At 50.3% G+C, this 21520-nt stretch overlaps 1 protein-coding gene across 1 annotated transcript in view; it reads right to left on the bottom strand.

Annotated features, from left to right (window-relative positions):
• Window positions 1–11760: 11760 nt before the first annotated feature.
• LOC101595051 (inositol 1,4,5-trisphosphate receptor interacting protein) overlaps window positions 11761–21520 on the bottom strand; it is a 30422-nt gene continuing 20662 nt past the window's right edge. The window contains exon 2 of the mRNA XM_004659367.2: window positions 11761–15411. Within this exon, the coding sequence (XP_004659424.2) occupies window positions 13728–15398 (1671 nt within the window). The 5' untranslated portion in view covers window positions 15399–15411 and the 3' untranslated portion in view covers window positions 11761–13727. The remainder of the gene's footprint in view (window positions 15412–21520) is intronic.

Below are 21520 nucleotides of genomic sequence, written 5' to 3'. Positions count from 1 at the left end.
TGAGAATGGGTGTACCAGGGCCTCAGCCGCTGCAAACAAACTCCAGACACATGTGCCCTCTTGTGCATCTGGCTAATGTGGATCCTGGGGAATCGAACCTGGGTCCTCTGGCTTTGGAGGCAAATGCCTTAACTGCTAAGCCATCTCTCCAGCCTGAGAGTAGAAATAATTTATGCATGGTTTAAGATATAGTAATATGAAAAATAGAAAATTTGACATGATCTCATGTCCCATAGAGAACCACTTGGACCTCTGCGTATATGTCTTGTAAGAAGAATTTTAAACCTTAGAATATAAGTATGGTGAGAACCCTATCTCCTGCAGACTACAAAAAGAGAATTATTTGAAACAGTAAGCATTTGAAAGACCTCATAGTCACAGATGTTGCTAACATTAGAAGTGGGAACCAGAAGAAATATGTCATTCCCTTCCTGGGAGGTTCTGAACTGGACTGAATCCAATAGCATCTTAGCGGGACTGGGGGACAGGGGTGTGGGTGGCTGGGACTGGCAGTGGTGGTGGGAATGGTAACTGTTATTTGAAATTCCTTCTGGCTTTCAGATTTTCTGATTTCAGCTGATGGCTGTGTTAAAAGGGATTTAGCCTAAGTACAAGTCGGACCGTTGCTTTTGGTGCCGCAGGGACAGCTGAGTTCGGCTACCACACTGCTCCTTGGAGCCCTGCAGTTGCCGGGTAGGGCTTCTCCATTGACTTCTCACCTTCACGTCCATCCTCCTGGGTCTGTGTGTGTCCTCTGTGAGTCACTGGAACACATTATGTTCTCTTTCTCTGACAGGATATGTGGTGGTTTGATTCAGGTGTCCCCCATAAACTTAGGTGTTCTGAATGCTAGCTCCCCAGCTGATGGATATTTGGGAATTAATGCCTCCTGGAGGGAGTGTATTGTTGGGGGCGGGCTTATGGGCTTTATAGCCAGTTTCCCCACACCAGTGTTTGGCACACCCTCCTGTTGCTGTGGTCCATCTTATGTTGGCCAGGGGGTGATGTCCACCTTCTGCTCATGCCATCGTTTTCCCCTGCCATCGTGAAACTTCCCCTCGAGCCTGTAAGCCAAAATAAATCTCTTTTTCCCAGATGCTACTCTTATTGGGTGATTTCTACCAGCAATGCGAACCGGACTGCAACAGGATATCACTAGGAAGCCCAGAATGGCCTCTGACTCTTTGTAGTGGTTGGATTCAGGTGTCCTCCATAAACTTAGATGTTCTGAATTCTGGGATCCCAGCTGATGGAGATTTGGGGATTAACGCCTTCTAGAGGGAGTGTATTGTTGGAGGTGGGCTTATGGGTGTTATAGCCAGTTTCCCCTTGCTAGTGTTTTGGCACACTCTCCTGTTGCTATTGTCAGTCTGATATTAGCCGGGAGGTGATGTCCACCCTCTCTGCTCTTATATTCTTCCCACCATATCTTCAACAATGGACCCTGAGCCTTGGAAGGTGTGATGGAGATGTTCCAGTGCTAAACACTCCTCTGTCACTTCTTCTCAGCACTATGGTGCCTTTTGAGTCATCCCAGAGGTCACTGCAACCTGAAAAGAAAAGCTTCTCTAACCAAAAGTGAGAGTAGTATTAACATATTAAGAAAAGGGCTTACCAGGCAGTTTAGTGAGCATAATATATACATTTAGCTAGATACCAACAGGCTTATGTCTTGCCCCATCATAGGTTTTCAGTATCAGGCATGTATTCCCTCCCATGAAGCAGGCTTCTAGTCCAATTAGAGAGCAGTTGGTTTCCCCCATAACAGACATGCCACTATTGGACCCTGGCTGGCCAAACTTAAGCCTTGCACTGTCCACTGCTTTTTTTATCTCCACTGATGACTTCTCTCTCCCCCATGCAGCATAGCTTTTTCCAGCTTTCGGTCAGCTTGTCTACACAGAGGAGGTTTTCAGCTCAGCTCCAGCAAGATTTCTCAGTGACCTTGCAGCCCCAGCCTGCTCCCCCTTACTTTTTGAAGATGGAGTAGGGAGAAGACAGGCGTCTGATCGTAGGAACAGCCTTTATTAAAGCTGGGCTTAATGCAGGTGTGTGTGTGTGTGCGTGCATGTGTGCGTGTGCGTGTGTGTCTCATGTGCACATGTGTGCATACTTCCGCTGTAACAGGCAAGTATCTGGATGAATTATGGATTGCATAAATGCTAAGACAGGAGGCCTTTTAACAGTTTCATCCTTTTGTAGAGTTTCATCTGAGATTCTGTTCTCGATGGTCTGAGGCGAGAGGAAAATGGAGTGTCAGGGACCCACAGATGTCCTCTGTGCAGCGGTAGCAGGGGTTGCTTAGTCTGACAGCCAGGAGAAGGGGTAGCTGGGGCTGGTCTGAGCAAGCTCTGTGGAAGTCTTCACTAAAACCAGCTCCCCTTGCAGAGGCGGGAGCAGCAAGCCTTGCTTACTGCGCGGCAGGACTTCACTACCCTGCTTCCAGCGCAGAACCCCGTGAGGTGAGCAGGACCGGCCCCGTGCTTTGCAGGTGAGCAAGCAGAGACTTCAAGGGAGTGTGACTGCATGCATGTCAGAGCTGGTAATACGTAAATCTGGGGCTCATGCTGGCGCTGACCAGAGCCCCTGCCCCTAACTCTTGTGCCACTGTACCTCCCATCACGGCTCCTGCCTTGCCTCCACATTCCTGCCCTCCTCCTTCTGCTCCCTGCCCCTCCCCCCGCCCACCACCCACTCTCAGCCTGGAGCTCTCAAGCAAGAATCATTTTCCCTTTGGTTCCCTGGCACCTGCCCAGCGCCTGGTACTCAGAGCACATAGACAGTACTGACTGCGGAAGAGATTGCTCGGTGGTTAAAAGTACATGCTTACTGGGCTGGAGAGATGGCTTAGTGGTTAAGCACTTGCCTGTGAAGCCTAAGGACCCCGGTTCGAGGCTTTATTCCCCAGGACCCACGTTAGCCAGACGCACAAGGGGGCGCACGCGTCTGGAGTTTGTTTGCAGTGGCTGGAGGCCCTGACGTACCCATTCTCTCTGTCTCTCTCTCTCTCTCTCTCTGCCTCTTTCTCTGTCTCTGTCCATCGCTTTCAAATAAATAAAAATAAACAAAAAAATGTTTAAAAAGTACATGCTTACACAGCTTGACAGCCCAGTATTTGATTTCCCGGCACTCATGTAAAAAACCAGATGCACAATGTAGTATAAGCATCTGGAGTTTGTTTGCAGTAGTAACAGGTCCTGGCATGCCGTTCTCTCTGCTTGCAGGTAAGTAACATTTTTGTTTGTTTGTTTGTTTGTTTGTTTGTTTTGAGCTCGGGTCTCGCTCTAGCTCAGGCTGACCTGGAATTCACTATGTAGTCTCAGGGTGGCGTCAAACTCATGGCATCCTCCTACCTCTGTCTCCCGAGTGCTGGGATGAAAGGCATGTGCCACCACGCCCGGCTACATTTTTTTTTTTAAGACAGCAGTGACTGCCACTGAATGCGTCTGCTGCATGAGCGTATGTGGGAGTCCATGATGGACGTGTGGACGCATGACTGGATGGATGAATGTACGCGTGTACCCGGGCCAGTCCAGGGACATCTCATGCGGCGTCAGTCACAACAGGGACCTGTGCGCTGAAGCAGTCAGGACAGACTTGCCAGGCTTCCCGGCTCTGGCTCACTTTCAGCTTCAGAGCCTGAGAGAACAGAAGAGTTAGAAGGGCCAAGCAAGGCCCTCACTGCTCTGAAAACCTGGAGTGGCAACTGGCCAGGGACTGGTGCAATCGTGGCATGTCTGCTATGGGCATAGCCCACTGCTCTGACTGGATGTGAGGCCTGCTTCAAGGAGGGGATTCACACTTGGTACTGAAAGACCTAATCAAAGCCTGTGGCTGGGAAAGCCATCATCTCTAGGGGAATCCATTACCGTTGTTTGGCTAAGTGGATATATTGTGCCCGTAGACTGCTCTCTACACATTTGCATTTATGCTGTATGGCATGCCTGTTCTTACTTTTCGTTAGAACACTTTCTGTCTTGACATGGCCAGGACTGTGGGGGAGACCCAACGCTCGAGAGTGCTGCCAAGTGACAGCGGAGTGTTCAGCACTAAGTGAGACATCTCTATCACAGTCTTCAAGGCTCAGGGACAGCTGCAGAAGAGGTGGTGGAAAGAATGTAAGAGCTGGAAAAGTACCCGGGGATGGCGTCTTCTGAATGTGGCTGACTGTCGCATTCATGACTTCACAGTGGCTGTCATCTGCATAAGACCTGCATGGTATTGAGCCCGTTGGCATGTTGTCATGGATAATGGAGGACAAAAAAGGACATCAAAATAGAACAGGGACTAGTTGGAAAGAAGGAGGGGTTAAGTGAAAGAGGGATGGAGAAAGAGGCCAAGAAGAAAGTAATGGAGCCGGGCATGGTGGCGCATTTAATCCCAGCACTAAGGAGGCAAAGGTAGGAGGATCGCTGTGGGTTTGAGGCCACCCTGAGACTACATCATGAATTCCAGGTCAGCCTGAGCTACAGTGAGTCCCTACCTTGAAAAAAAAAAAAAAAAGTAGTTGGAGGAGATTATGATCAAAATACATCAGGTACATATGTAAAATTGTCAAGAAAAATTGTAGGTACAATAAATTGGTGCTGGTGTCCTAGACCTCTTCCGTGTAGTCCAGAAACATTTTTCTGGGTACCTACATGTGTATGGGTCCCCGGGAAAGTGCGGGGAAAATAGATCCTGCAAATACAAAGGCAAAATTTCAGGCTGAGAGGATCTCCAGGGAAGATGGGAGCCACCATTTAGGCAGTACATGCCCCACTGTGGGAACTAGGGAGTGGAAATTCGGCTGTCAGGAGCATTACTGGCAACGGGAATGATAGGTGCTGGTTTTGTCTGGAGTTTATCCTTCAGCTCCTAGGCTCAGCACTTTGCACCCCCTTTTTACTTAAGCATTACAGTTGCATCATTACTGCCATCTCACAGTTGAGGAAATGGAGGTAAAACCTAGGTTTATAGAATTGCTGAGGCTTGCTATGCTGCGATGTGGCCAGGATTTGAAGAGTCCCAGCTGTTAGCCCCTCAACCCCCCCCCCCACACTGTCACAGTCTCACTGGAAGATGTCTGGGTGCCGGATGGGTGGATAGACCCTCATGTGTGGGCCTCTGTAGTGGGAAGGCACATGGAGATGGGGCAGAGGCCTGCTTTTCTAGTCTCTCTGGATCATTCAGTAGCCAGCTGAGCAAGCTTAATGCTTGTGGAGTCGTCTTGTTCCGGATGCCTGGGCTTGCGAACTTTCCTGCCCCGGCCAGATCATAAATCGCCACCGGGCAAACCCAACACGGACAGGGCTTCTTAAGAACTGTAGCTGTCAGGAGGGCTGTGCTGAGTTGGGGCATCTGCTGTGGTTTGGCTTGGCCTGGATTCCTGGACAGGGAGTGTATGTGGGGCAGACTCTTCATATTCCACTAGGAGATCTTGGGGATGACTAGCAACCTCCAGACTCTTAAGGGCTGAACAAGCATTAGACGTGCCTTTTGGAAGAGACCCAAATCCACTGTCAGTCCCTGGGGATCCAGCTACTGTCCTAGGACAACTCTGGTGCTCGGTCTACTTTCCAGGAGTAGGTAAGCAACTGGGGAACGGGAGGAATCATTCCCAGCCAGTTGTGAAGACAGCCAGGGTTGGTTAGAGAGGAAATAGGAAGTGGGTCTTTGCTTTCTGTTTCTTTTTTTAAAATTTTTTAAAATTCATTTGTACTTATTTATTTGAGAGTGACAGAGAGACAGAGAGAGAGAAAGATTCACATAGAGAGAGAGAGAATGGGCACGCCAGGGCTTTCAGCCACTGCAAACGAACTCCAGATGCATGCGCCCCCTTGTGCATCTGGCTAACGTGGGTCCTGGGGAATGGAGCCTCGAACTGGGGACCTTAGGCTTCACAGGCAAGTGCTAAACCACTAAGCCATCTCTCCAGCCCTTTCTGTTTCTATTTTAAGTAAAGTTACTCTAAGAGAAACCAAAAACTTCACTGATGGTGGGTTGTAAAGAAACAGATGAAAAAAAAAAAAACAGAAATAACTAGATGGGACCAAAGTCCACCCAACTCTTCTCTAATCCAGGTTGTAAGACTCACTTTGCACCTTCTAGACTTGCCTTTTCCCATGGAGGGAAGAACAAATGTCTGCGAACACCCCTGAGGTTTCTGTGGTTTCATTTTGCTGGGAGATAGTTGGTTGTTGGCAGTTTCATTTTCTGGCTTCTCTGTGGGGCTGCAGAGGAAATCAGAGGAGTGGCACGTGCTGCTTTCACCGGCAAAAGCAACGCCCCACTGTGCAGGGGCAAATAAGACAACCTTGCTCAGATGAATGGGGTACCAACATTTGGAAGACAACAATTTGAGTGGATTTACTTTTTCTTCTGGGAAAACGTTTTGCATTTTCCAAAGGTGTAAGAGAGCCAAAGTGCTAAGAGCTCAAACTCACATCAGGCCTTCGCCGTTCTTCCGTTCCCCTTTAGAGGGTCTCAGAGCCACGCAGCAGTGCTTCCAGTGACTCGCCACCCCTCACGGATCTGATTTGTTCTGTAGTCACAGGGCTTCCTAACAGGCCCAGTTCTTTGGGGACAGAGCCTTTTTCTTTTATTGTGGGTCCCCACACAGTACCTGACCCCACATGGTACACAGCTGTTGCATCGCTCTTGGTTCAATGTCTTTCCTTCCTCTTGGGTGGTGATGGAAGGGTAAATCCTTAGCAATGGAAAATGTATGCTGGTGAATCTGCACACGTCAAGTGGCCAAGTACAGAACTTAGTGGTGATTTCTCAGCATTGAAAACAGTGGACACTGGAAGCCTCAGGTTTGGCCAGACAGGCCAAATGACCGAACAGTGCAATAGTGGCATGTCCGCTCTGGGAGAAACCAAACTGTTCTCTAATTGGACTGGAGTCCCACTCTATGGGAGGGAACACATGCCTGGTACTGAAAACCTAATCAAAAGCCTATGGCAGGGGAGGTCATGAGCCTTAGGGGTATAAAGCCTGTGCTTGTCTGGCTAAATGCATATATTATTCTCACCAAACTGCCCTGAAAGCACTGTACTTAATGTTCATATTCAAATATTAATGCTACTCTCACTTTTGGTTAGAGAATCTTCTTTTCAGATGATGGTGGCCATTGGGATAAAAGGCAACATAGTGCTGAGAAGAAGTGACAGAGGAGTGTCCAGCACTGAAACATCTCTATCACACCCTTCAAAGGCTCAGGGTCCATTGTGGAAGAGGTGGTAGAAACAATATAAAAGCCAAAGGAAGGGTATCTCTCCTTACAATGCAACTGTCTAGGCAGAAATTGGCCTCGATATCCACCACCTTGCAGTGCCTAACAATATCTTCACAAGACCCTCGTAATAGGAGGAAGAGATGACGGCATCAAAATAAAAGAGAGACTAACGGAGAGAGGGAGGGGATATGATGGAAAGTGGAGTTGTGAAGGGGAAAGTGGGGGAGGGGAGGGAATTATCATGGCTTATTGCCTGTAAGTATAGAAGTTGTCAATAAAAAGTTTTAAAAAAGAAGAACTTAGTGATGACTTCAAGAGGAAATTCATTTTAAAACAAGTCTTCATGGAATCCAGGCCATGCTAGACCACAGCAGATGCCCTGAGCAGAGCCAGACTCGGGCTCAGCCCTCCTGGCATCTGTAGGTCCTAAGAAGCTCTCCCCACTCTGTATGATGATTATGGTATGCATGCATGTGGAGGTCAGAGGTCGCTAATGGTGTCTTCCTTAATCACTTTCCACCTCACTTTTAAACATGATCTCTAACTGATTCAGACTAGCTAGCCAGCAAGCCTTAGGGATTCTCCTACCTGTGCCACTATACTCAGCCTCTTACGTGAATGTCTTACTTGTGCATAAACGTTTCACTGACTGAACCATCTCCCCAGCCTCAGCGTCATTGCTAATAGTTAATCAACAAAGAAAAAGAGAAAAGAGGGAGTCAACTGGAGTGTTCCTTAGGATGGGGAATGGGTAAAATGGGGCCCATGAGCTCCTATGGTGAGCGCCTATTCTAAAGAGCAAGATAGAGCCCAAGTACTCAGAAAGATGTCCAAGAAAACTTATATGGTGTGATGTCATCTTTGTAAAAAGGAATGGAAATATACACAGATGCGATATATGCGTAGAAAACTGTTGGAAGCAGACACGGGAAGCAATACTAGTGATTTCTGGAGAGTAAAGTAAGAAGTTAGGAGTGTGAGCTTTTATGTTACTTGATTTCCCTATGGGCATTGTTTCATTTTTAATCATGACTACATTTATTTTTATTTTGTACTAGAAGAACAGCTATCTTTAGATGGCGATGAGAAAAAGTTAACTCTCAATGACGCTCTTCCTCGGTAGTGGGAGGAAGGGGTGAGGAAAGATGGGGACGAGGCCAGTTGCAGGCCTGTTTCCCTCTGAGGGGGTTCTTGGCTTTCCACATGGGACTCACTGCTGGCCAAACCAAACAAGCTTCCAGCTGTCTGCCCCCTGCCCAAAAAGATGGAGACTAGATGTTGTGAATCCCAGACTTGGAGACACTGGGGATTCACTGACAGCTGTCACAGTTGCTGCCAGCCCTGCTCTGGAGGATGGCCGCATGTACCCCACAAAGCAGCGATTGCATAATTAAGGATTCCATAGTTCTGGATGATCAAGTTACCATCATGTTAAAAACACCACCGATGGCTCATTATTGCTTGTTGTACAAAGTCCAAATTTACCTTGGTTAGCATTCATGGTTACAGCACCTTTTCAATCTTACTTGCATGACTTCTCACCATATCCAAACATATGTATCTGCATTGCCTAGTTGAAATCCTGATTGCTAGTTACCCTCATGTAACGTTAGCCAAGTCACATGACCCTTCTGCGCCTCATATGTAAAATGTCCCCATTGACTCATGCGTTTGTGCCTAAGTTTCACACTTGAACCCTGGCTGGTAGAGCCTTTGGGAGGCAGAGCCTTGCTGAAGGGGGCATGCCACTGGGCGCAGGCCTTGGGGTTGGCATAGCCCAGCCATGCACGCTGGACGCAGCTCGCTCTACTTCTCTGCTGATGGGATGCACGGCTATCTGCTTCTGCCATCCTATCACGAGTGAATTTCCCCTTAAGACTGCATGCCAGAAATAAACCCTTTCCTTCCATGAGCTGTTCCTGGTCAGGGTTTTAAAATTTAATTTAATCAATGTATTTATTTGCAAGCAGAGACAGGGAGGAGAGAGAGAGAGAGAATAGACACTCCAGGGCCTCCAGCCACTGCAAACGAACTCCAGATGCATGTGCCCCCTTGTACATCTGGCTTATGAGGGTACTGGGGGAATTGAACCTGGGTCCTTTGGCTTTCAAGTGCCTTAACCGCTAAGCCATCCCTCCAGCCCTGGTCAGATGTTTTGTCTGAACAATGACAGGGTTAACTGCTACAGTAGGAAAGAAACAGCACCCATGTCAGGACCAATGTGGCTGTCTCAGTGTGACTGTCCACTCTTACTTCCAGGTATGGATGCTGTGATGCCCACTCACGGTTCTGTCCACCTGGCACCATGAGGCATTTCTCAATCACCCTGGTTAGGAGTCGGTGGTTCTTGGACTTCTCACCTGGGGAAGCTGGTGGAATGGAGGTCACTAGACCCACTTCCTAGGGAGGCCACTGAAGCCCGTGGTGGGGTCCAGGAGCCTGTCTCCAATCAATATGGGTGGCAAGGGGGCTGTTGACAGGTGAGGGAGCACTTGGAGGGCACAGGCTCAGTCCTTGTCTACCTTCTACCGAGCCTGCTACCCATTAGGCTCCTAGTGTTTGTGGACTTGTACTGACCCACTAGGAAGCAGCCCACATCACGAGCGGGAATGTGGGTTAGCTCAGAGGAAACTGTAGCGCAGTTGGTGCCATATGGACCACAGGTCTCCAGCAAGCTGGGCAATCTCTCCCAACAGAGATCTATCTTTCAATAAAACAGCCCACTTGGATTTTCTCTAAAGGGAGTAAAGAAGTCTTCCTCAACTGGACCACTTATGGGATGCTTTAAAAATAGAGTCTTGTAAAAGTAGATACTATGCTCACCAAACTGCCCAGTGAGCACTCCTCTTAATGTTTGTACCTATATATTAATGCCACTCTCACTTTTGGTTAGAGAAGCTTCTCTTTTCAGATGGCAGTGACCTTGGAACGACTCAGAAGGCACCATGGTGCTGAGAAGAAGTGACAGAGGAGTGCTCAGCACTGAAATATCTCTATCAAACCTTCCAAGGCTCAGGGTCTATTGTGGAAGAGGTGGCAGAAAGAATTAAGAACCAAAGGAAGGGTAGGACTCCTTACAATGTGCTCCCCCGACACAAAATGGCCTGGATATCCATGACCTCACAGTGCCTGATACTACCTACACAAGACCATCATAATAGGAAAAGATCATGACATCAAATAAAAGAGAGACTGATTAAGAATGAGGGGGATATGATGGAGAGTGGAGTTTCCAAGGGGAAAGTGGGGAGAGGGGGAATTACCATGGGACATTGTTTACAATTATGGAAGTTGTCAATAAAAAAATAAACGAAAAACAGTACAGCCTTACATGGTCACTGCAGATTGCATGCTGAGCACTATACAGGTTTAAGGCACTGTCTAGCTCTCCTGTGACTTGGATTACAACTTTCATGAACTAACACATTAACTGGTTCCAGGTTTCCAACCTGAGGCTTCAGGGCAATGATGAGGGAGCTGTGCTTTCGGTGTTGTGTATACCCGGAGATTCCCGTATTGGAAGGCTGGAACTTGGGGGGAGGGTGCTGTTGGGAGGTGGTATATTTGAAGTTGAGTCTAATGGGATGGTCTTCAGACAGGCAGTGCACCCTTGAAAAAGATTAAAATAGTTCTCACTGGACCCTGGTTAGTTCTAACAAAGACTGTTATAATAGCCTCAGCCTGGCTCTACCCAGCTCCCTGTTCTCAGTTCAAGATCGTGAACAAATTGCTCCTACACGTGTTCCCATCATAATGTGATTTGATCTGCCGTCATCATCAAATGAGGCCACCTAAGCTTGAGCCTAGAGCTCTCCAAACTGTAAGCTAAATACACTTTTCTTTTTAGGTAGCCAGTTGGATAGTTCATGATAGTAATGACAAGCTACCTAGAACAGAGGCTTTCTGGATGTAGTGTGTATGTGCGTGTGTGTATGTGTGTGTGTGTGTGTGTATGGAGAGAGAGAGAGCATGGACACACCAGGGCCTCTAGCCATCGTAAACGAACTCCAAGTGCATGTGCCACTTTGTGCATTTGGCTTAGGTGGGTACTTGGAAGGTGGACATGGGTTATTAAGCTCTGTAGGCAAGTGCCTTAACTGCTAAGCCATCTCTTCAGCCTCAGGATCACTCTTTTTAAAGTTTGAAGCCAGCCTAAGCTGCCAAGTGACTTCAAGTCAGCCTGGCATAGTGAGAGAGAGAGAAAAAAAAATTGTGATAAACTCTTTCTTCAAACACCAACAGCTTGCTTTCCAAAGGGTCCATGTTTTCACACATCAGCTCTGTGAAATAAGGTCTTGTGCTCGAATCTGCCCTGCAGCCTGCAGCTTTCAAAGGCTTTTTCGGGACTCTGCAGGCAGCACACAAGCTGCCTCAAAGGCAGAAATATTCCATTTTGTTATTTTAAAAAGTTTCCTCAAAGTGTAATAAAAGAGGAGTGAAAGCTCCTGCTTGTCAGTAGGAAATCCAGCCCCATCCTCCACTCTGCCCTGAGGGCCTCGCAGATTTCCCATGAAGTTAAAAACAGACACCATACCCGGCTCTCCTCGTTGCAAGAATTTAATTCTCCCTTTAATATAAATAAGGCAGCACGAAACACCAAGATCCCCGGTTCCATCAGAAGCTGTATCCGTCCCTACCAAGTTCCACATAAACAAGAAGTCAGAGGTGTTCTTCCAGCAGACTCTGGAAGGGGAGGGGACACCCAGGAGACACAGGCTTGGTCTTGGCTCCTTGAGGCTGGCTCTTGGGTGCTGGGCTGTCTTCAAAACACAGCGTGATGAGGATGATGATGGGGAAAGGCACAGAATGACAATAAATAGGGGACCTCTGCCCTGATTGTGGAAAGGAACCCTAGTGGAATAGGTGGCTCAGGGCTGCTGTGAGAGCCACGCTTAGTCAGGTTCATTCCCTTGGGCCCCGCTGCCACCGTAAGGCTGGGAAGGGGCAAGCTAACCATGCTCCGTCTAGCTCCTCACATGGAGGCTTCTGCCATTTCTGGCTGCGCTGAGCACAGTTGTGCTTCCTCACCACTAATTACCCACAGCAGATTATCTTTTGAAGCATCCTGAGGCTACCTAAGAGCGTGTGTGGAGCTAGGGCAAGCCTGGGCACCCCAGTCAATGTGGTTGCGCTGCCTGCCTTAAGTCTTGGAGGGAGAACACAGGTACCACCCGGCTCCCCGTTCTTGCTTCCTCATTGGCTCCCTGTGAAGGTTACTGCCTCGATGCTGACAGGGGAGGTCTCAAAGGGCCAGAGAAACTCAGGTGGAGGAGAGGTTGTGGGGACTCAGCCAGCCCTAGAGAGGACCCCCACTCTAGCCTCGGGCTCTGGTGCTTATCTGGGGCCCACTGTCCCCCAAAGTGCTCAGGTGGCTTTTGAATGTACAGGCCCAGCCTTCACCATGATCTTTAGGTCTGAGTCATCTGGGTGGTCAGCAAGGCCCATGCAGAAAGGGCGGGTTGTGTGCAGTGACCACGGCACCCCCGGAGTGAGGAAGTGGAGGGCTTTAGGTGGGTTTCCATAGCACCTCTTGCTTCCAAGCTCACTTTGCCTTAGGGCTGGGATTCCCCCCACCCCAAGGGCAGCTCAAGATTATGGCAGTCTTTGTTTCAGGACTCTGCAAATTTTCTCCAAACACACAAGCCAGAGCCCAGCGCCAGGCTGCGTCCCTTGCCCCCGTCACCCTGAGCCTCTTTCTGTAATTAGCTCCCACATTCAGCACCTGCCCTCCCCCTACTACCCTGATGACCGGGAGAGATGGGGGCTGCTGGGTTGGCACCCATTGTAGTAAATGACACCTACGGTGCTTGCGATGAGGCACATGAGTGATGGGACAAGGAAGAGGACACGTCTGAGTGAGAAGTGGGGCTGACCAACTTTAAACTCTGCCACCAAGTACTCATTTCTATGTCACAGAGACATTAGCTACTCAGGGTCTTGAATCCAAGTTTCTTTCTTCTCCAACTACCAAAGTGGTGGCCACTGTGGGATGACCCCTGCTATTGTGCTTGATGTGGTCCAAAGGCTGTGAATTCCCACATCTGTCCCTATTCATCCTGTGGCTGCCGGTGGCTGGTTGCTGGCACGGGGTGCTGGGTTTTACCTCTGTCCCTGGCAGCATTCCAGCAGACGGTCTACTGATATGAAGCTGACCGGACCTGTGATTACGCTGGATTCCGATTACCCTCAAATCAGAGCTCACGTTCTTTCCAACCCAGCGTCCAAAGAGTGTTCTGTCGCCCTCTTGGCCCCCCACGATGATGATCAGGATCCAAAAGTAAACTGCAAAGGCTCCGTCCCCAAACTCAACCAACAGCTTCACCGACAAGCCCCTGTGGCGGGAAAGTGAGCCAGCGTCCCATTGGAACTCTGGTTTCCTCCATTCTGCAGGACCTGGCTTCCCGGCAAGCCGAACCTCAGCTCTGCTCCAGGCCTACCATGCTCCCCACAATCGGGGTGGCAGAGCAGGGTTAGATGTGTGGGATGCTCTCCCTCTTGGCCCTCAAATCTAGGAGACCACAGATTTTGGGGACAGGCTGGCATGGTCGGAGGGGAGGTGGAGAGAGTACTCGCTGATGAGCGCGGGGGCGTTCCTGAGCATCTCATAGAAGGAGTCCAGCGTGCGACGGTAGAGAGTCCGCTGCAGGACGAAGGGCCGGAAGAGGTTGAGAGGCTCGGCCCTGCGTATGGCCTCGGGGAGTCCCAGGGTCTCGGGTACTTTGCGGTTGCCCACAAAGAAGTGACAGAGCTTCTTCTCCAGCAGGCTCTTCTCCAGGAAGCGCAGCAGCTCCTGCAGACGCGTGTCCAGCTGCGCGGCCTGCCAGTCGGCAGCGCGCCGGGACAGCAGCAGGTGCAGCAGGGCGGTCTTCAGGTGGTACTTGCTCAGGGCACTGGGGCCCGTCAGGCGGCTCTGCTTGGAGAGCAGGAAGGAAGCGATCTGTAAGCAGCTGAGGTGGCAGGCCCCCTCGGGCAGGGCCTTGGCCTTCGAGCGGAGGAACTGCCGCTCATAGACAGCGAAGGATAGAAGCCAGTCGGTGCTCGAGGCTGGGGTCCCCCCGCAGGGCTCCTTCGGAAGGTGGGAGACAAAATACAGGTCAGAATCCTCATACTGGATCACAGGGGTCAAGATGAAGGGCATGTATTTCCCCGAGCGGAACTTGATCTTAAGAGACCCTGGCGTGTCCAGCTGGCCAAAGGCGAGGTCAAACTCATACTTGTGGGCAATGCGGTGCCAGGCTCTGGTGAGGGCCACCTGGAACCACTTCATGACCTGCATGGTGTCTAGGTATGGGGACTCTCTGGAGCACAGCAGGTCTTCCACGTGACCACCGCCGCTGCTGTCACTGGACTGCTCCCGGTCGCTCTTGCCGTGGAGGAGACACAGCATGTCTTCTCCAAGCTTGGTCTTGCCGCACACGCAGCCGAGGGGGTCCCCGTCGGCCCGGGCTACCTTGATCTGCCCGTAGCCCTGCAGATCCAGGGGCACAGAGCGGCTGGAGCACCAGAGCTCCGGGTGGAAGCGGTAGGACTCTGGAGGCGTGAAGGGTACGAACAGGTGGCACAGCAGTGGCCTGTCCACGTGCCAGTTCTCATACATGCTGCCCACGCCCACGAAGTCCTCCATCTCCATGTCGGTGTCCCGGCTGCCCAGGCTCCTCAGTGCCTCCAGCAGGTCGTCCACGAAGCCTTCCATGAACTCCCGGGTGCGGGCGGCGTCGGCCGTGGCGCTTCGGATGCAGCGCTCGTGGAAGCGGGCCAGTGTGGCCATGTCGGGCAAGGCCAGGCCTTGTAGCCGGCTGCCCCCGAGCGCGGGCAGCTCATCCTCATCGCCCCCCAGACACTCGGGCAAGGGCGCGTCCTGGTAGTCCTGCCTCCACACCTCGATGGCCAGGAAGAGGATCATGCACAGGGTGCTCCACAGGTCCCAGGCCGAGTGCGCGTCCGGCCGCTGGCCTTGCTCCTCCGCCCGCGCCAGGGACTCCTTCTCGGCCGCCAGCCGCGCCACCTCCTCTTCCAGGCGCAGCTGCTCCAGCTGCAGCTTCTCGTGGTGCGCCTGCATCTTGCGGATGATCTCCTCCTCGCTCTCGGGGACCGTGGCGTTCTCCCGCGGGAAGAGCAGTGGGTGGTTGACGATGGCCGTCACCACCACGAGACACACCCGGAAGAGCCCCATGGCCATGGCCGCGGCGTTCCTGAAAACACAGAGACACTGTCAGTCACACCTATGCCCCCTTCCTTCCTTCCTTCCTTCAAGAGAGGCAGAGAGAGAGAATGAGAATGAGAGCGAATGGGCATGCCAGGGCCTCCAGACACGGCAAACAAATTCCAGAGGCATGTGCCACTTTATGCATCTGGCTTTATGTGAGTACTGGAGAATTGAACCCGGGTCTTTAGGCTTCACTGGCAAGCACCTTAACCGCTAAGCCATCTCTTCAGCTTCCCGTGCTCTGCCCCCACATGCCGGCCTCTGCCTCACAGAGCCATTGACTTGGTTCTTTCCCCAGAAGCCTCCTGTAATGGCCTCTGGTCTTCAGGTGTAGGTCTTAGAGGAAGAGTTGAAGGGCTATACCTGTTGGGGACATTTTCTTTCTGTCTTCCAGAACATTCTTCTTGCTGGAGACAGTACCCCACTGTTCCTGAAGGTCAGCCTTTTCTCTTCCTTGCACTTACAGCTGAGGTAGGGATAAACTTAGCAACCTTCAGGTGTGAGCATAGAACCCAGGTCCAAGACAGACTGTTACACACAGCCGCAGCTATGCCTACAGGCACTGATTCTGCGATGAACATGTCACTTAATTTGAGCCAATGGGAGACAGACATGGGACTTGCTGGGACCAGTGGGGAGAAGGACTCACCCTGTTGTTAGGGTTGTGTGTTAACAGGATTTCACCTGCCAGTGCTGACCAGCTTTTCAGCCACCAGGGAGGTGAGTCAGCCTGAGAAAAATGCAGCAGAGGAAAGCACATCCTCAGTCCAGTTGGGCGTGAAGCCCTCACTTCTGGGCTTTCATATTTGTGAGTTCCCAGAGAAGGCCTTTCTTGTATCACTTCAAGTCATTACAGGCTTGGATTGCCTTCTATCTCCACTGGACTGTCTAGAGAATGCACCTTCCTGTCGTCACAGCAAAGCCTGGCGGTTAAGAACGACCGGCTCCATGTTAGGAAGGTGGCCTACATCACAGTGGGAGCCGCAGTTCCTGCATTAGGTGGCTTAGTGGCAGTCCTGGATCACCAAAGGCGAGGTGGGCACGTTACCGTAATGGACAGCATGGGCAAAACAGAGCTCATAAAAGGTGTACACCTTTGGTACTGGCTGATTGATCATGGTGTTCCGAAAAGTGAAATAGATAAGAAGCCTACTAAGCGCCTGCTTGACCTATATAAGCAGGAAAGCTCCAGAGCAAAGGAACAAAAGGCCACTTTGAATTACAGCAACAGAGAATCAAGGCCTCTTAACTGGTTCCTAGACTTGAGCCAGTGTACAGATCCTGAGCCCCTTGAATAAAGGAGTGGCTAGGTCCCCCCAAAAGTTTCAATATTAAGCTTAGTCCTAGCCTTCCTCAGAGGGACCTATGGCCTTCTGGTAGGGTAACTGTACACCGGGGAAGAGGAAATAATCACACCTTCGGGGCCTACCGGACACTGGCTCTGCATTAACAATGATTCCAGGACACCCCAAACAGCACCGTGACCCTCCAGTTAAAACAGGTGCTTATGGAGGTCAGGTGACCAATGGAGTTTTGGAAAACGTTAGACTGACAGTGGGTCCCTGAACTCACCCTGTGGTTATTTTCCTAGTCCCAGAATGCACTGCATTTTACATCATGTATGGTTATCTGTTTATGGTGGCCAGGGGCAAATGTGGTGGTTTGATTTAGGTGTTCCCCCAAAACTTAGGTGTTCTGAACGCTAGGTTCCCCAGCTGATGGCAATTTGGGAAATTAAAGTGCCCTGGAGGCAGTGTATTTTTTGTATGTGGGGGGGATTATGGGTGTTATTGCCAGCTTCCTCGTGCCAGTGTTTGGCACACTCTCCTGTTGCTGTGGTCTACCTTATGTTGGCCATGGGGTGATGTCCACCCTCTGCTCATGCCATCGTTTCCCCCTGCCATCGTGGAGCTTCCCCTAGAGTCTGTAAGCCAAAATAAACCTTTTTTTTTTTTTCCCCACAAGATTCTCTTGGCCAGCTGTTTTCTGCTAACCTGACTGCAACAGTAAATGGATTGGTAATGTGCAGATTGTGTAAGCAAAAGGACCTGAGTTCGGATCCCCAGGATCCACATATGCCGATGTGTAGTGTGCACCTGTAATCACAGAACTGGGTAGGTAGAGGTAGGCCCCCTAGGGCTGGCTGGCGAGCTAGCCCAACTGGTGAGTTCTAGGTTTACTGAGAGGTACTGGCTTTAAGAAACAAACAAACAAATAAACAAAATAAGGCAAAGTGTTGAGGGAGACACCTGGCATTGACCTCTGGCCTTCACACATACACACACACACAGTGAGCCCACATACATAAAAATATACACACGTGCATGCACCCTACAGACACAGTATAATGACAGGCTCCCAAACTAGCCCAGTTATTGAATAATTGTGTGACCCTGGACATGGTCATTCATCTCTTTGAGTCCAGGCTTCCTGGTACAAAAAGAAGGTGATAATATCCCACAGGGTCATGATACTGATGTCACTGGCTTATTTTCACAAAGCACAGAACTCTGACTTCTTCACTGTGAAGGGAGACTTTTCACCTCCCTCCCCAGGACAACTGGAATTGCAGGTCTTAAATAACTGTGTGGGGACAGGGTAACTCCTTGCAGTCTTTGTGAGTGAACTCGTGATCCACAGAATATCCATTGTAGTATCTCCTGGGAGCTTGCTAAAACCCAGAATCCCACCAGGCACGGCAGTTGGTGCTTATAATCCCAGCACTCAAGAGGCTGACAGGAGGCTGGCCACAAGTCCAAGGATAGCCTGGGCTACAGAGTGAGACTCTGTCTCAAACGAAACAAGATGTTGTGGCTTGAGTGTGTAAAATGTCCCCAGTAGGCTCATGTGTTAGAACACTTGTTTCCTTTGCTGGAGGCCCTGTTTGGGAGGGTTTTGGCACCTGTAGGTGTAGGTAGAGCCTTGCTGAAGGAAGTGGGACACTGGCGGTGCGCCTTGAAGTTTTGTAACCTGGCTCCACTTCCGGTTTGCTCTCTCCCTTTCCAATTCTGGATGCAGTGTGACCATGTCTGCTTCATACTCCTGCCATCACGAAGTCTCCACCGCGTGGAGTGTGTTCCCTCAAAACTGTAAGCCAGAATAAGCCCTTTCCTTCCCTAAGTGACTTCTTGCCAGGTATTAGGTTACAGCTATAAGTAAAGCAACTAATACACTTGTTTTTGACTGTGGTCTGAAAATAAGAAACAAACAATTCATAGCCATTCTGAGTAGTGTGTTGCAATCTTACACTGTTCCATTCCTTCCTGCCCAGGTTATGAGTCACACATTTGCCCAGCATCTATCTACCCGGTATACGCTACACACCTGCTAGTCAAAAGCAGGCACCTTGGTTATCAGACTATCACGGTATCACAGTGCCTGTGGTCAAGTAGTCCATATTACACTTAGTAATGGCCCCAGGTGCAAAAGTCTTGATGCTGACAATTTGGATATAGTGACAAAAAGCAGCAAAGTGCTTCATTTGCATGGAAAGATGAATATGGGACGAGTCTGCTACGATCTATGGCATCTCTTGCCTGTAAAACTGTTTAGGAAAAGATATTCCCGTACATTTTGTCACCTCACCTCATCTCACCTCAGATGCAACTGTTATGGCCCCAATATGTGGTGAGTGGAGGGAGGATAGTTAAGAGGAAAAAGGGACTATCTGCATATAGACAACAGAGCGTGTGGTTCACCACATAAAGGGCTCAGTACTCCATGGTTCCAGGCTCCCCATGGAAGTCTGGGAAGTACAGCCCCTCAGCGGGCATTTCTGAATAAACCTTATATATATACTCCCCTCTCCACAGCAGGAACGTTAGAGATGAACAATCTGCCCCTTCCACACCTGCCCTAAGGTTGTTGTTGGACACCAGAGAAACCAGAGGGCTTCTCCCATCACCTCCTGGGGAAAGACGATAGCAACTGACAGGAACTTTAGCTTGAGCCAAATTTGACCTTGAATTCACATGATGAAATTCTTACCCTCATGGCATCTGGGAAGAAGGGGTTGGTCAGTAGGTGAGGGTACCTTGGCAGGTCGTTCACAGCAGGAGGTAAAACTGACTGAGTTTGGCTGTTGGCCATACCTGGGTGAAGCAACAGCTCGTAAGTGATACAAGAGCTCCACCCCAGACATAGCTGGACACATCAGCAGGATCCAAGAGGGCTAGGCAGGGAGGACTAGGCACAAGGAACTTCAATACGTGCTATGTTCAGGCTTAGAGACGAGTTCCACAGAGCTCTCAGGTTTCCACAGAGTGGGAAGTGGTGGACAGGAGAAAGTGCAGGAAGTCAGACTGGAACCTGGTCAGAAGTCCAGGGGCAGCCAGCCAGTTTTCCACACTCAAGCCCAGGAGTGGTGCACTGGATAAATGCAGAATCAGGGCACCCCCTAGTTTCTACATTACAGAAACAGCAAGGGATGGTTCCACCAGGGTGGTCCAAGACAAAGCTGTCAGGCTGGCTGATGAGTGTGGATAAGAATTTTTAAGTTAACTGGAGTGCCAGCCATAGAGTGCCAGGGGGCAGCCAGCTACAGATACTATGGGGCTTTTGAGGTCCTTCAAGGCCCCTCGACCACAGGCAGCTTCCTTTGGGCACAATAGCCCTGGCAACTACCAACCACAGAGGGAGATGGTTTCCATGTCAACTGAGTGAACCCTTTCACCAATCAAAGGGTAGTGCCATTACCAATCCCCAAACTGGGAAGCTCTCCTCTGTAACAGATGGCTTTGGCTACACCATCGAAACACAGCCTCATGAACCCTGGAGAATGTCTGGCTCTAGAAGCTTCCCTGTTCAAAACCAAGGGGGTTAAGAAGATGGGCTTGAAGGAGATGGAACCTGGCATGGGTACCTACCTACCTACTAGTGCCCTTGGACAAATCACCCAACTCTGAAGCTCAGGGTCTCTCTCTCTCTCTCTGTCATTTGGGAACACCTCCTGCTGCAAGCAGTAACCCTTACATAAGTGGGCGTACATGGAGCCCTAACGAAATGCCGACAAGAAACCCTGGCAGGACACAGGCAATCCCATCCACACTCCTAGCAGCCTGACTTTAAACAAGCCTCGTCAGAAACACTGGGGAGGGCTGGAGAGATGGCTTAGAGGTTAAAGTGCTTGCCTGCAAGGCTTAAGGACTCAGGTTTGACTCTCCAGGTCCCACATAAGACAGATGCACAAAGTGATGCAAGTGCACAAGGCCACACATGGGCTTAAGGAAGGGGGCACATGCACCTGGAGTTCCATTACAGTGGCTGGAGGCCCTAGTGTGCTAAGTCTCTCTGTGTCTCTCATTAAAAAAGAAAGGCCAGTCTGTTGGGCTTGCTTAAAAAAAAAAAAAAAAAAAAACCATTGGGGAAACAGCACAACAAAATGTAAGAGACCCAACCTTGAACTTTGCCTCTGCCCCTTGTACGATATCAGGTGAATCTCTAGGCTTCTCCAGGGCTCCTATTATGACCTGTGAGGAGTTCAGAACAGTCCTTTCAGAGGGCTGGGGAGAGGGTCAAGTGCATCTTGGGTACTCAGCACAGTGAGTGGCACAGAAGAAGAACCCCACAAATGCCAGCTCCCTGCCCCAATCCCTAGCCAAGCACACTAGCCCTGCCCAAGTCTCAGGGTGTGGAGGAACGCACGCTCAAAAGTGCTTTGAAAGCACAACATGATCCACTGTTCCTTGGCACACTGCTCTGCCCACCCTGCCTCCGAGCAAATGGGGAGAACCCTTCAGAGCCGGCACCCTCCTGCAGGTTGGGAGTTCCCGCTGACTCACCGCCTTGCTGTTAAACCATGGCCTCCTTCCCAGAAATCTCATCCCAGGTGTCATGTCATTCCTTGCTAAACTGCTCGGGGTGGCTGGCTGTAGGACTTTAGGGATGAGGTAGGAGGGCTGTGGTCATTTAGTGCTCAGTATCCAGGGCTGAGCTGAAATCCTCTGAGTGGGTTGCCTTCCCAAACCAGTTAATAGGGTCCACTGTCTTGGAGGATCCACTGTCTTGGAGGATCCTGGGCAGGAGGAGGGGAGGAAATTGCATTCTGAGATGTGTAGGTCATGGAGATGGGAGAAGCTGCCGGGAAGCTCCCCTGA

This window comes from Jaculus jaculus, chromosome 1, assembly GCF_020740685.1.
Source record: "Jaculus jaculus isolate mJacJac1 chromosome 1, mJacJac1.mat.Y.cur, whole genome shotgun sequence".
In the NCBI taxonomy this organism is placed as follows: Eukaryota; Metazoa; Chordata; class Mammalia; order Rodentia; family Dipodidae; genus Jaculus; species Jaculus jaculus.
This window is presented reverse-complemented; position numbering and strand designations above follow the sequence as displayed.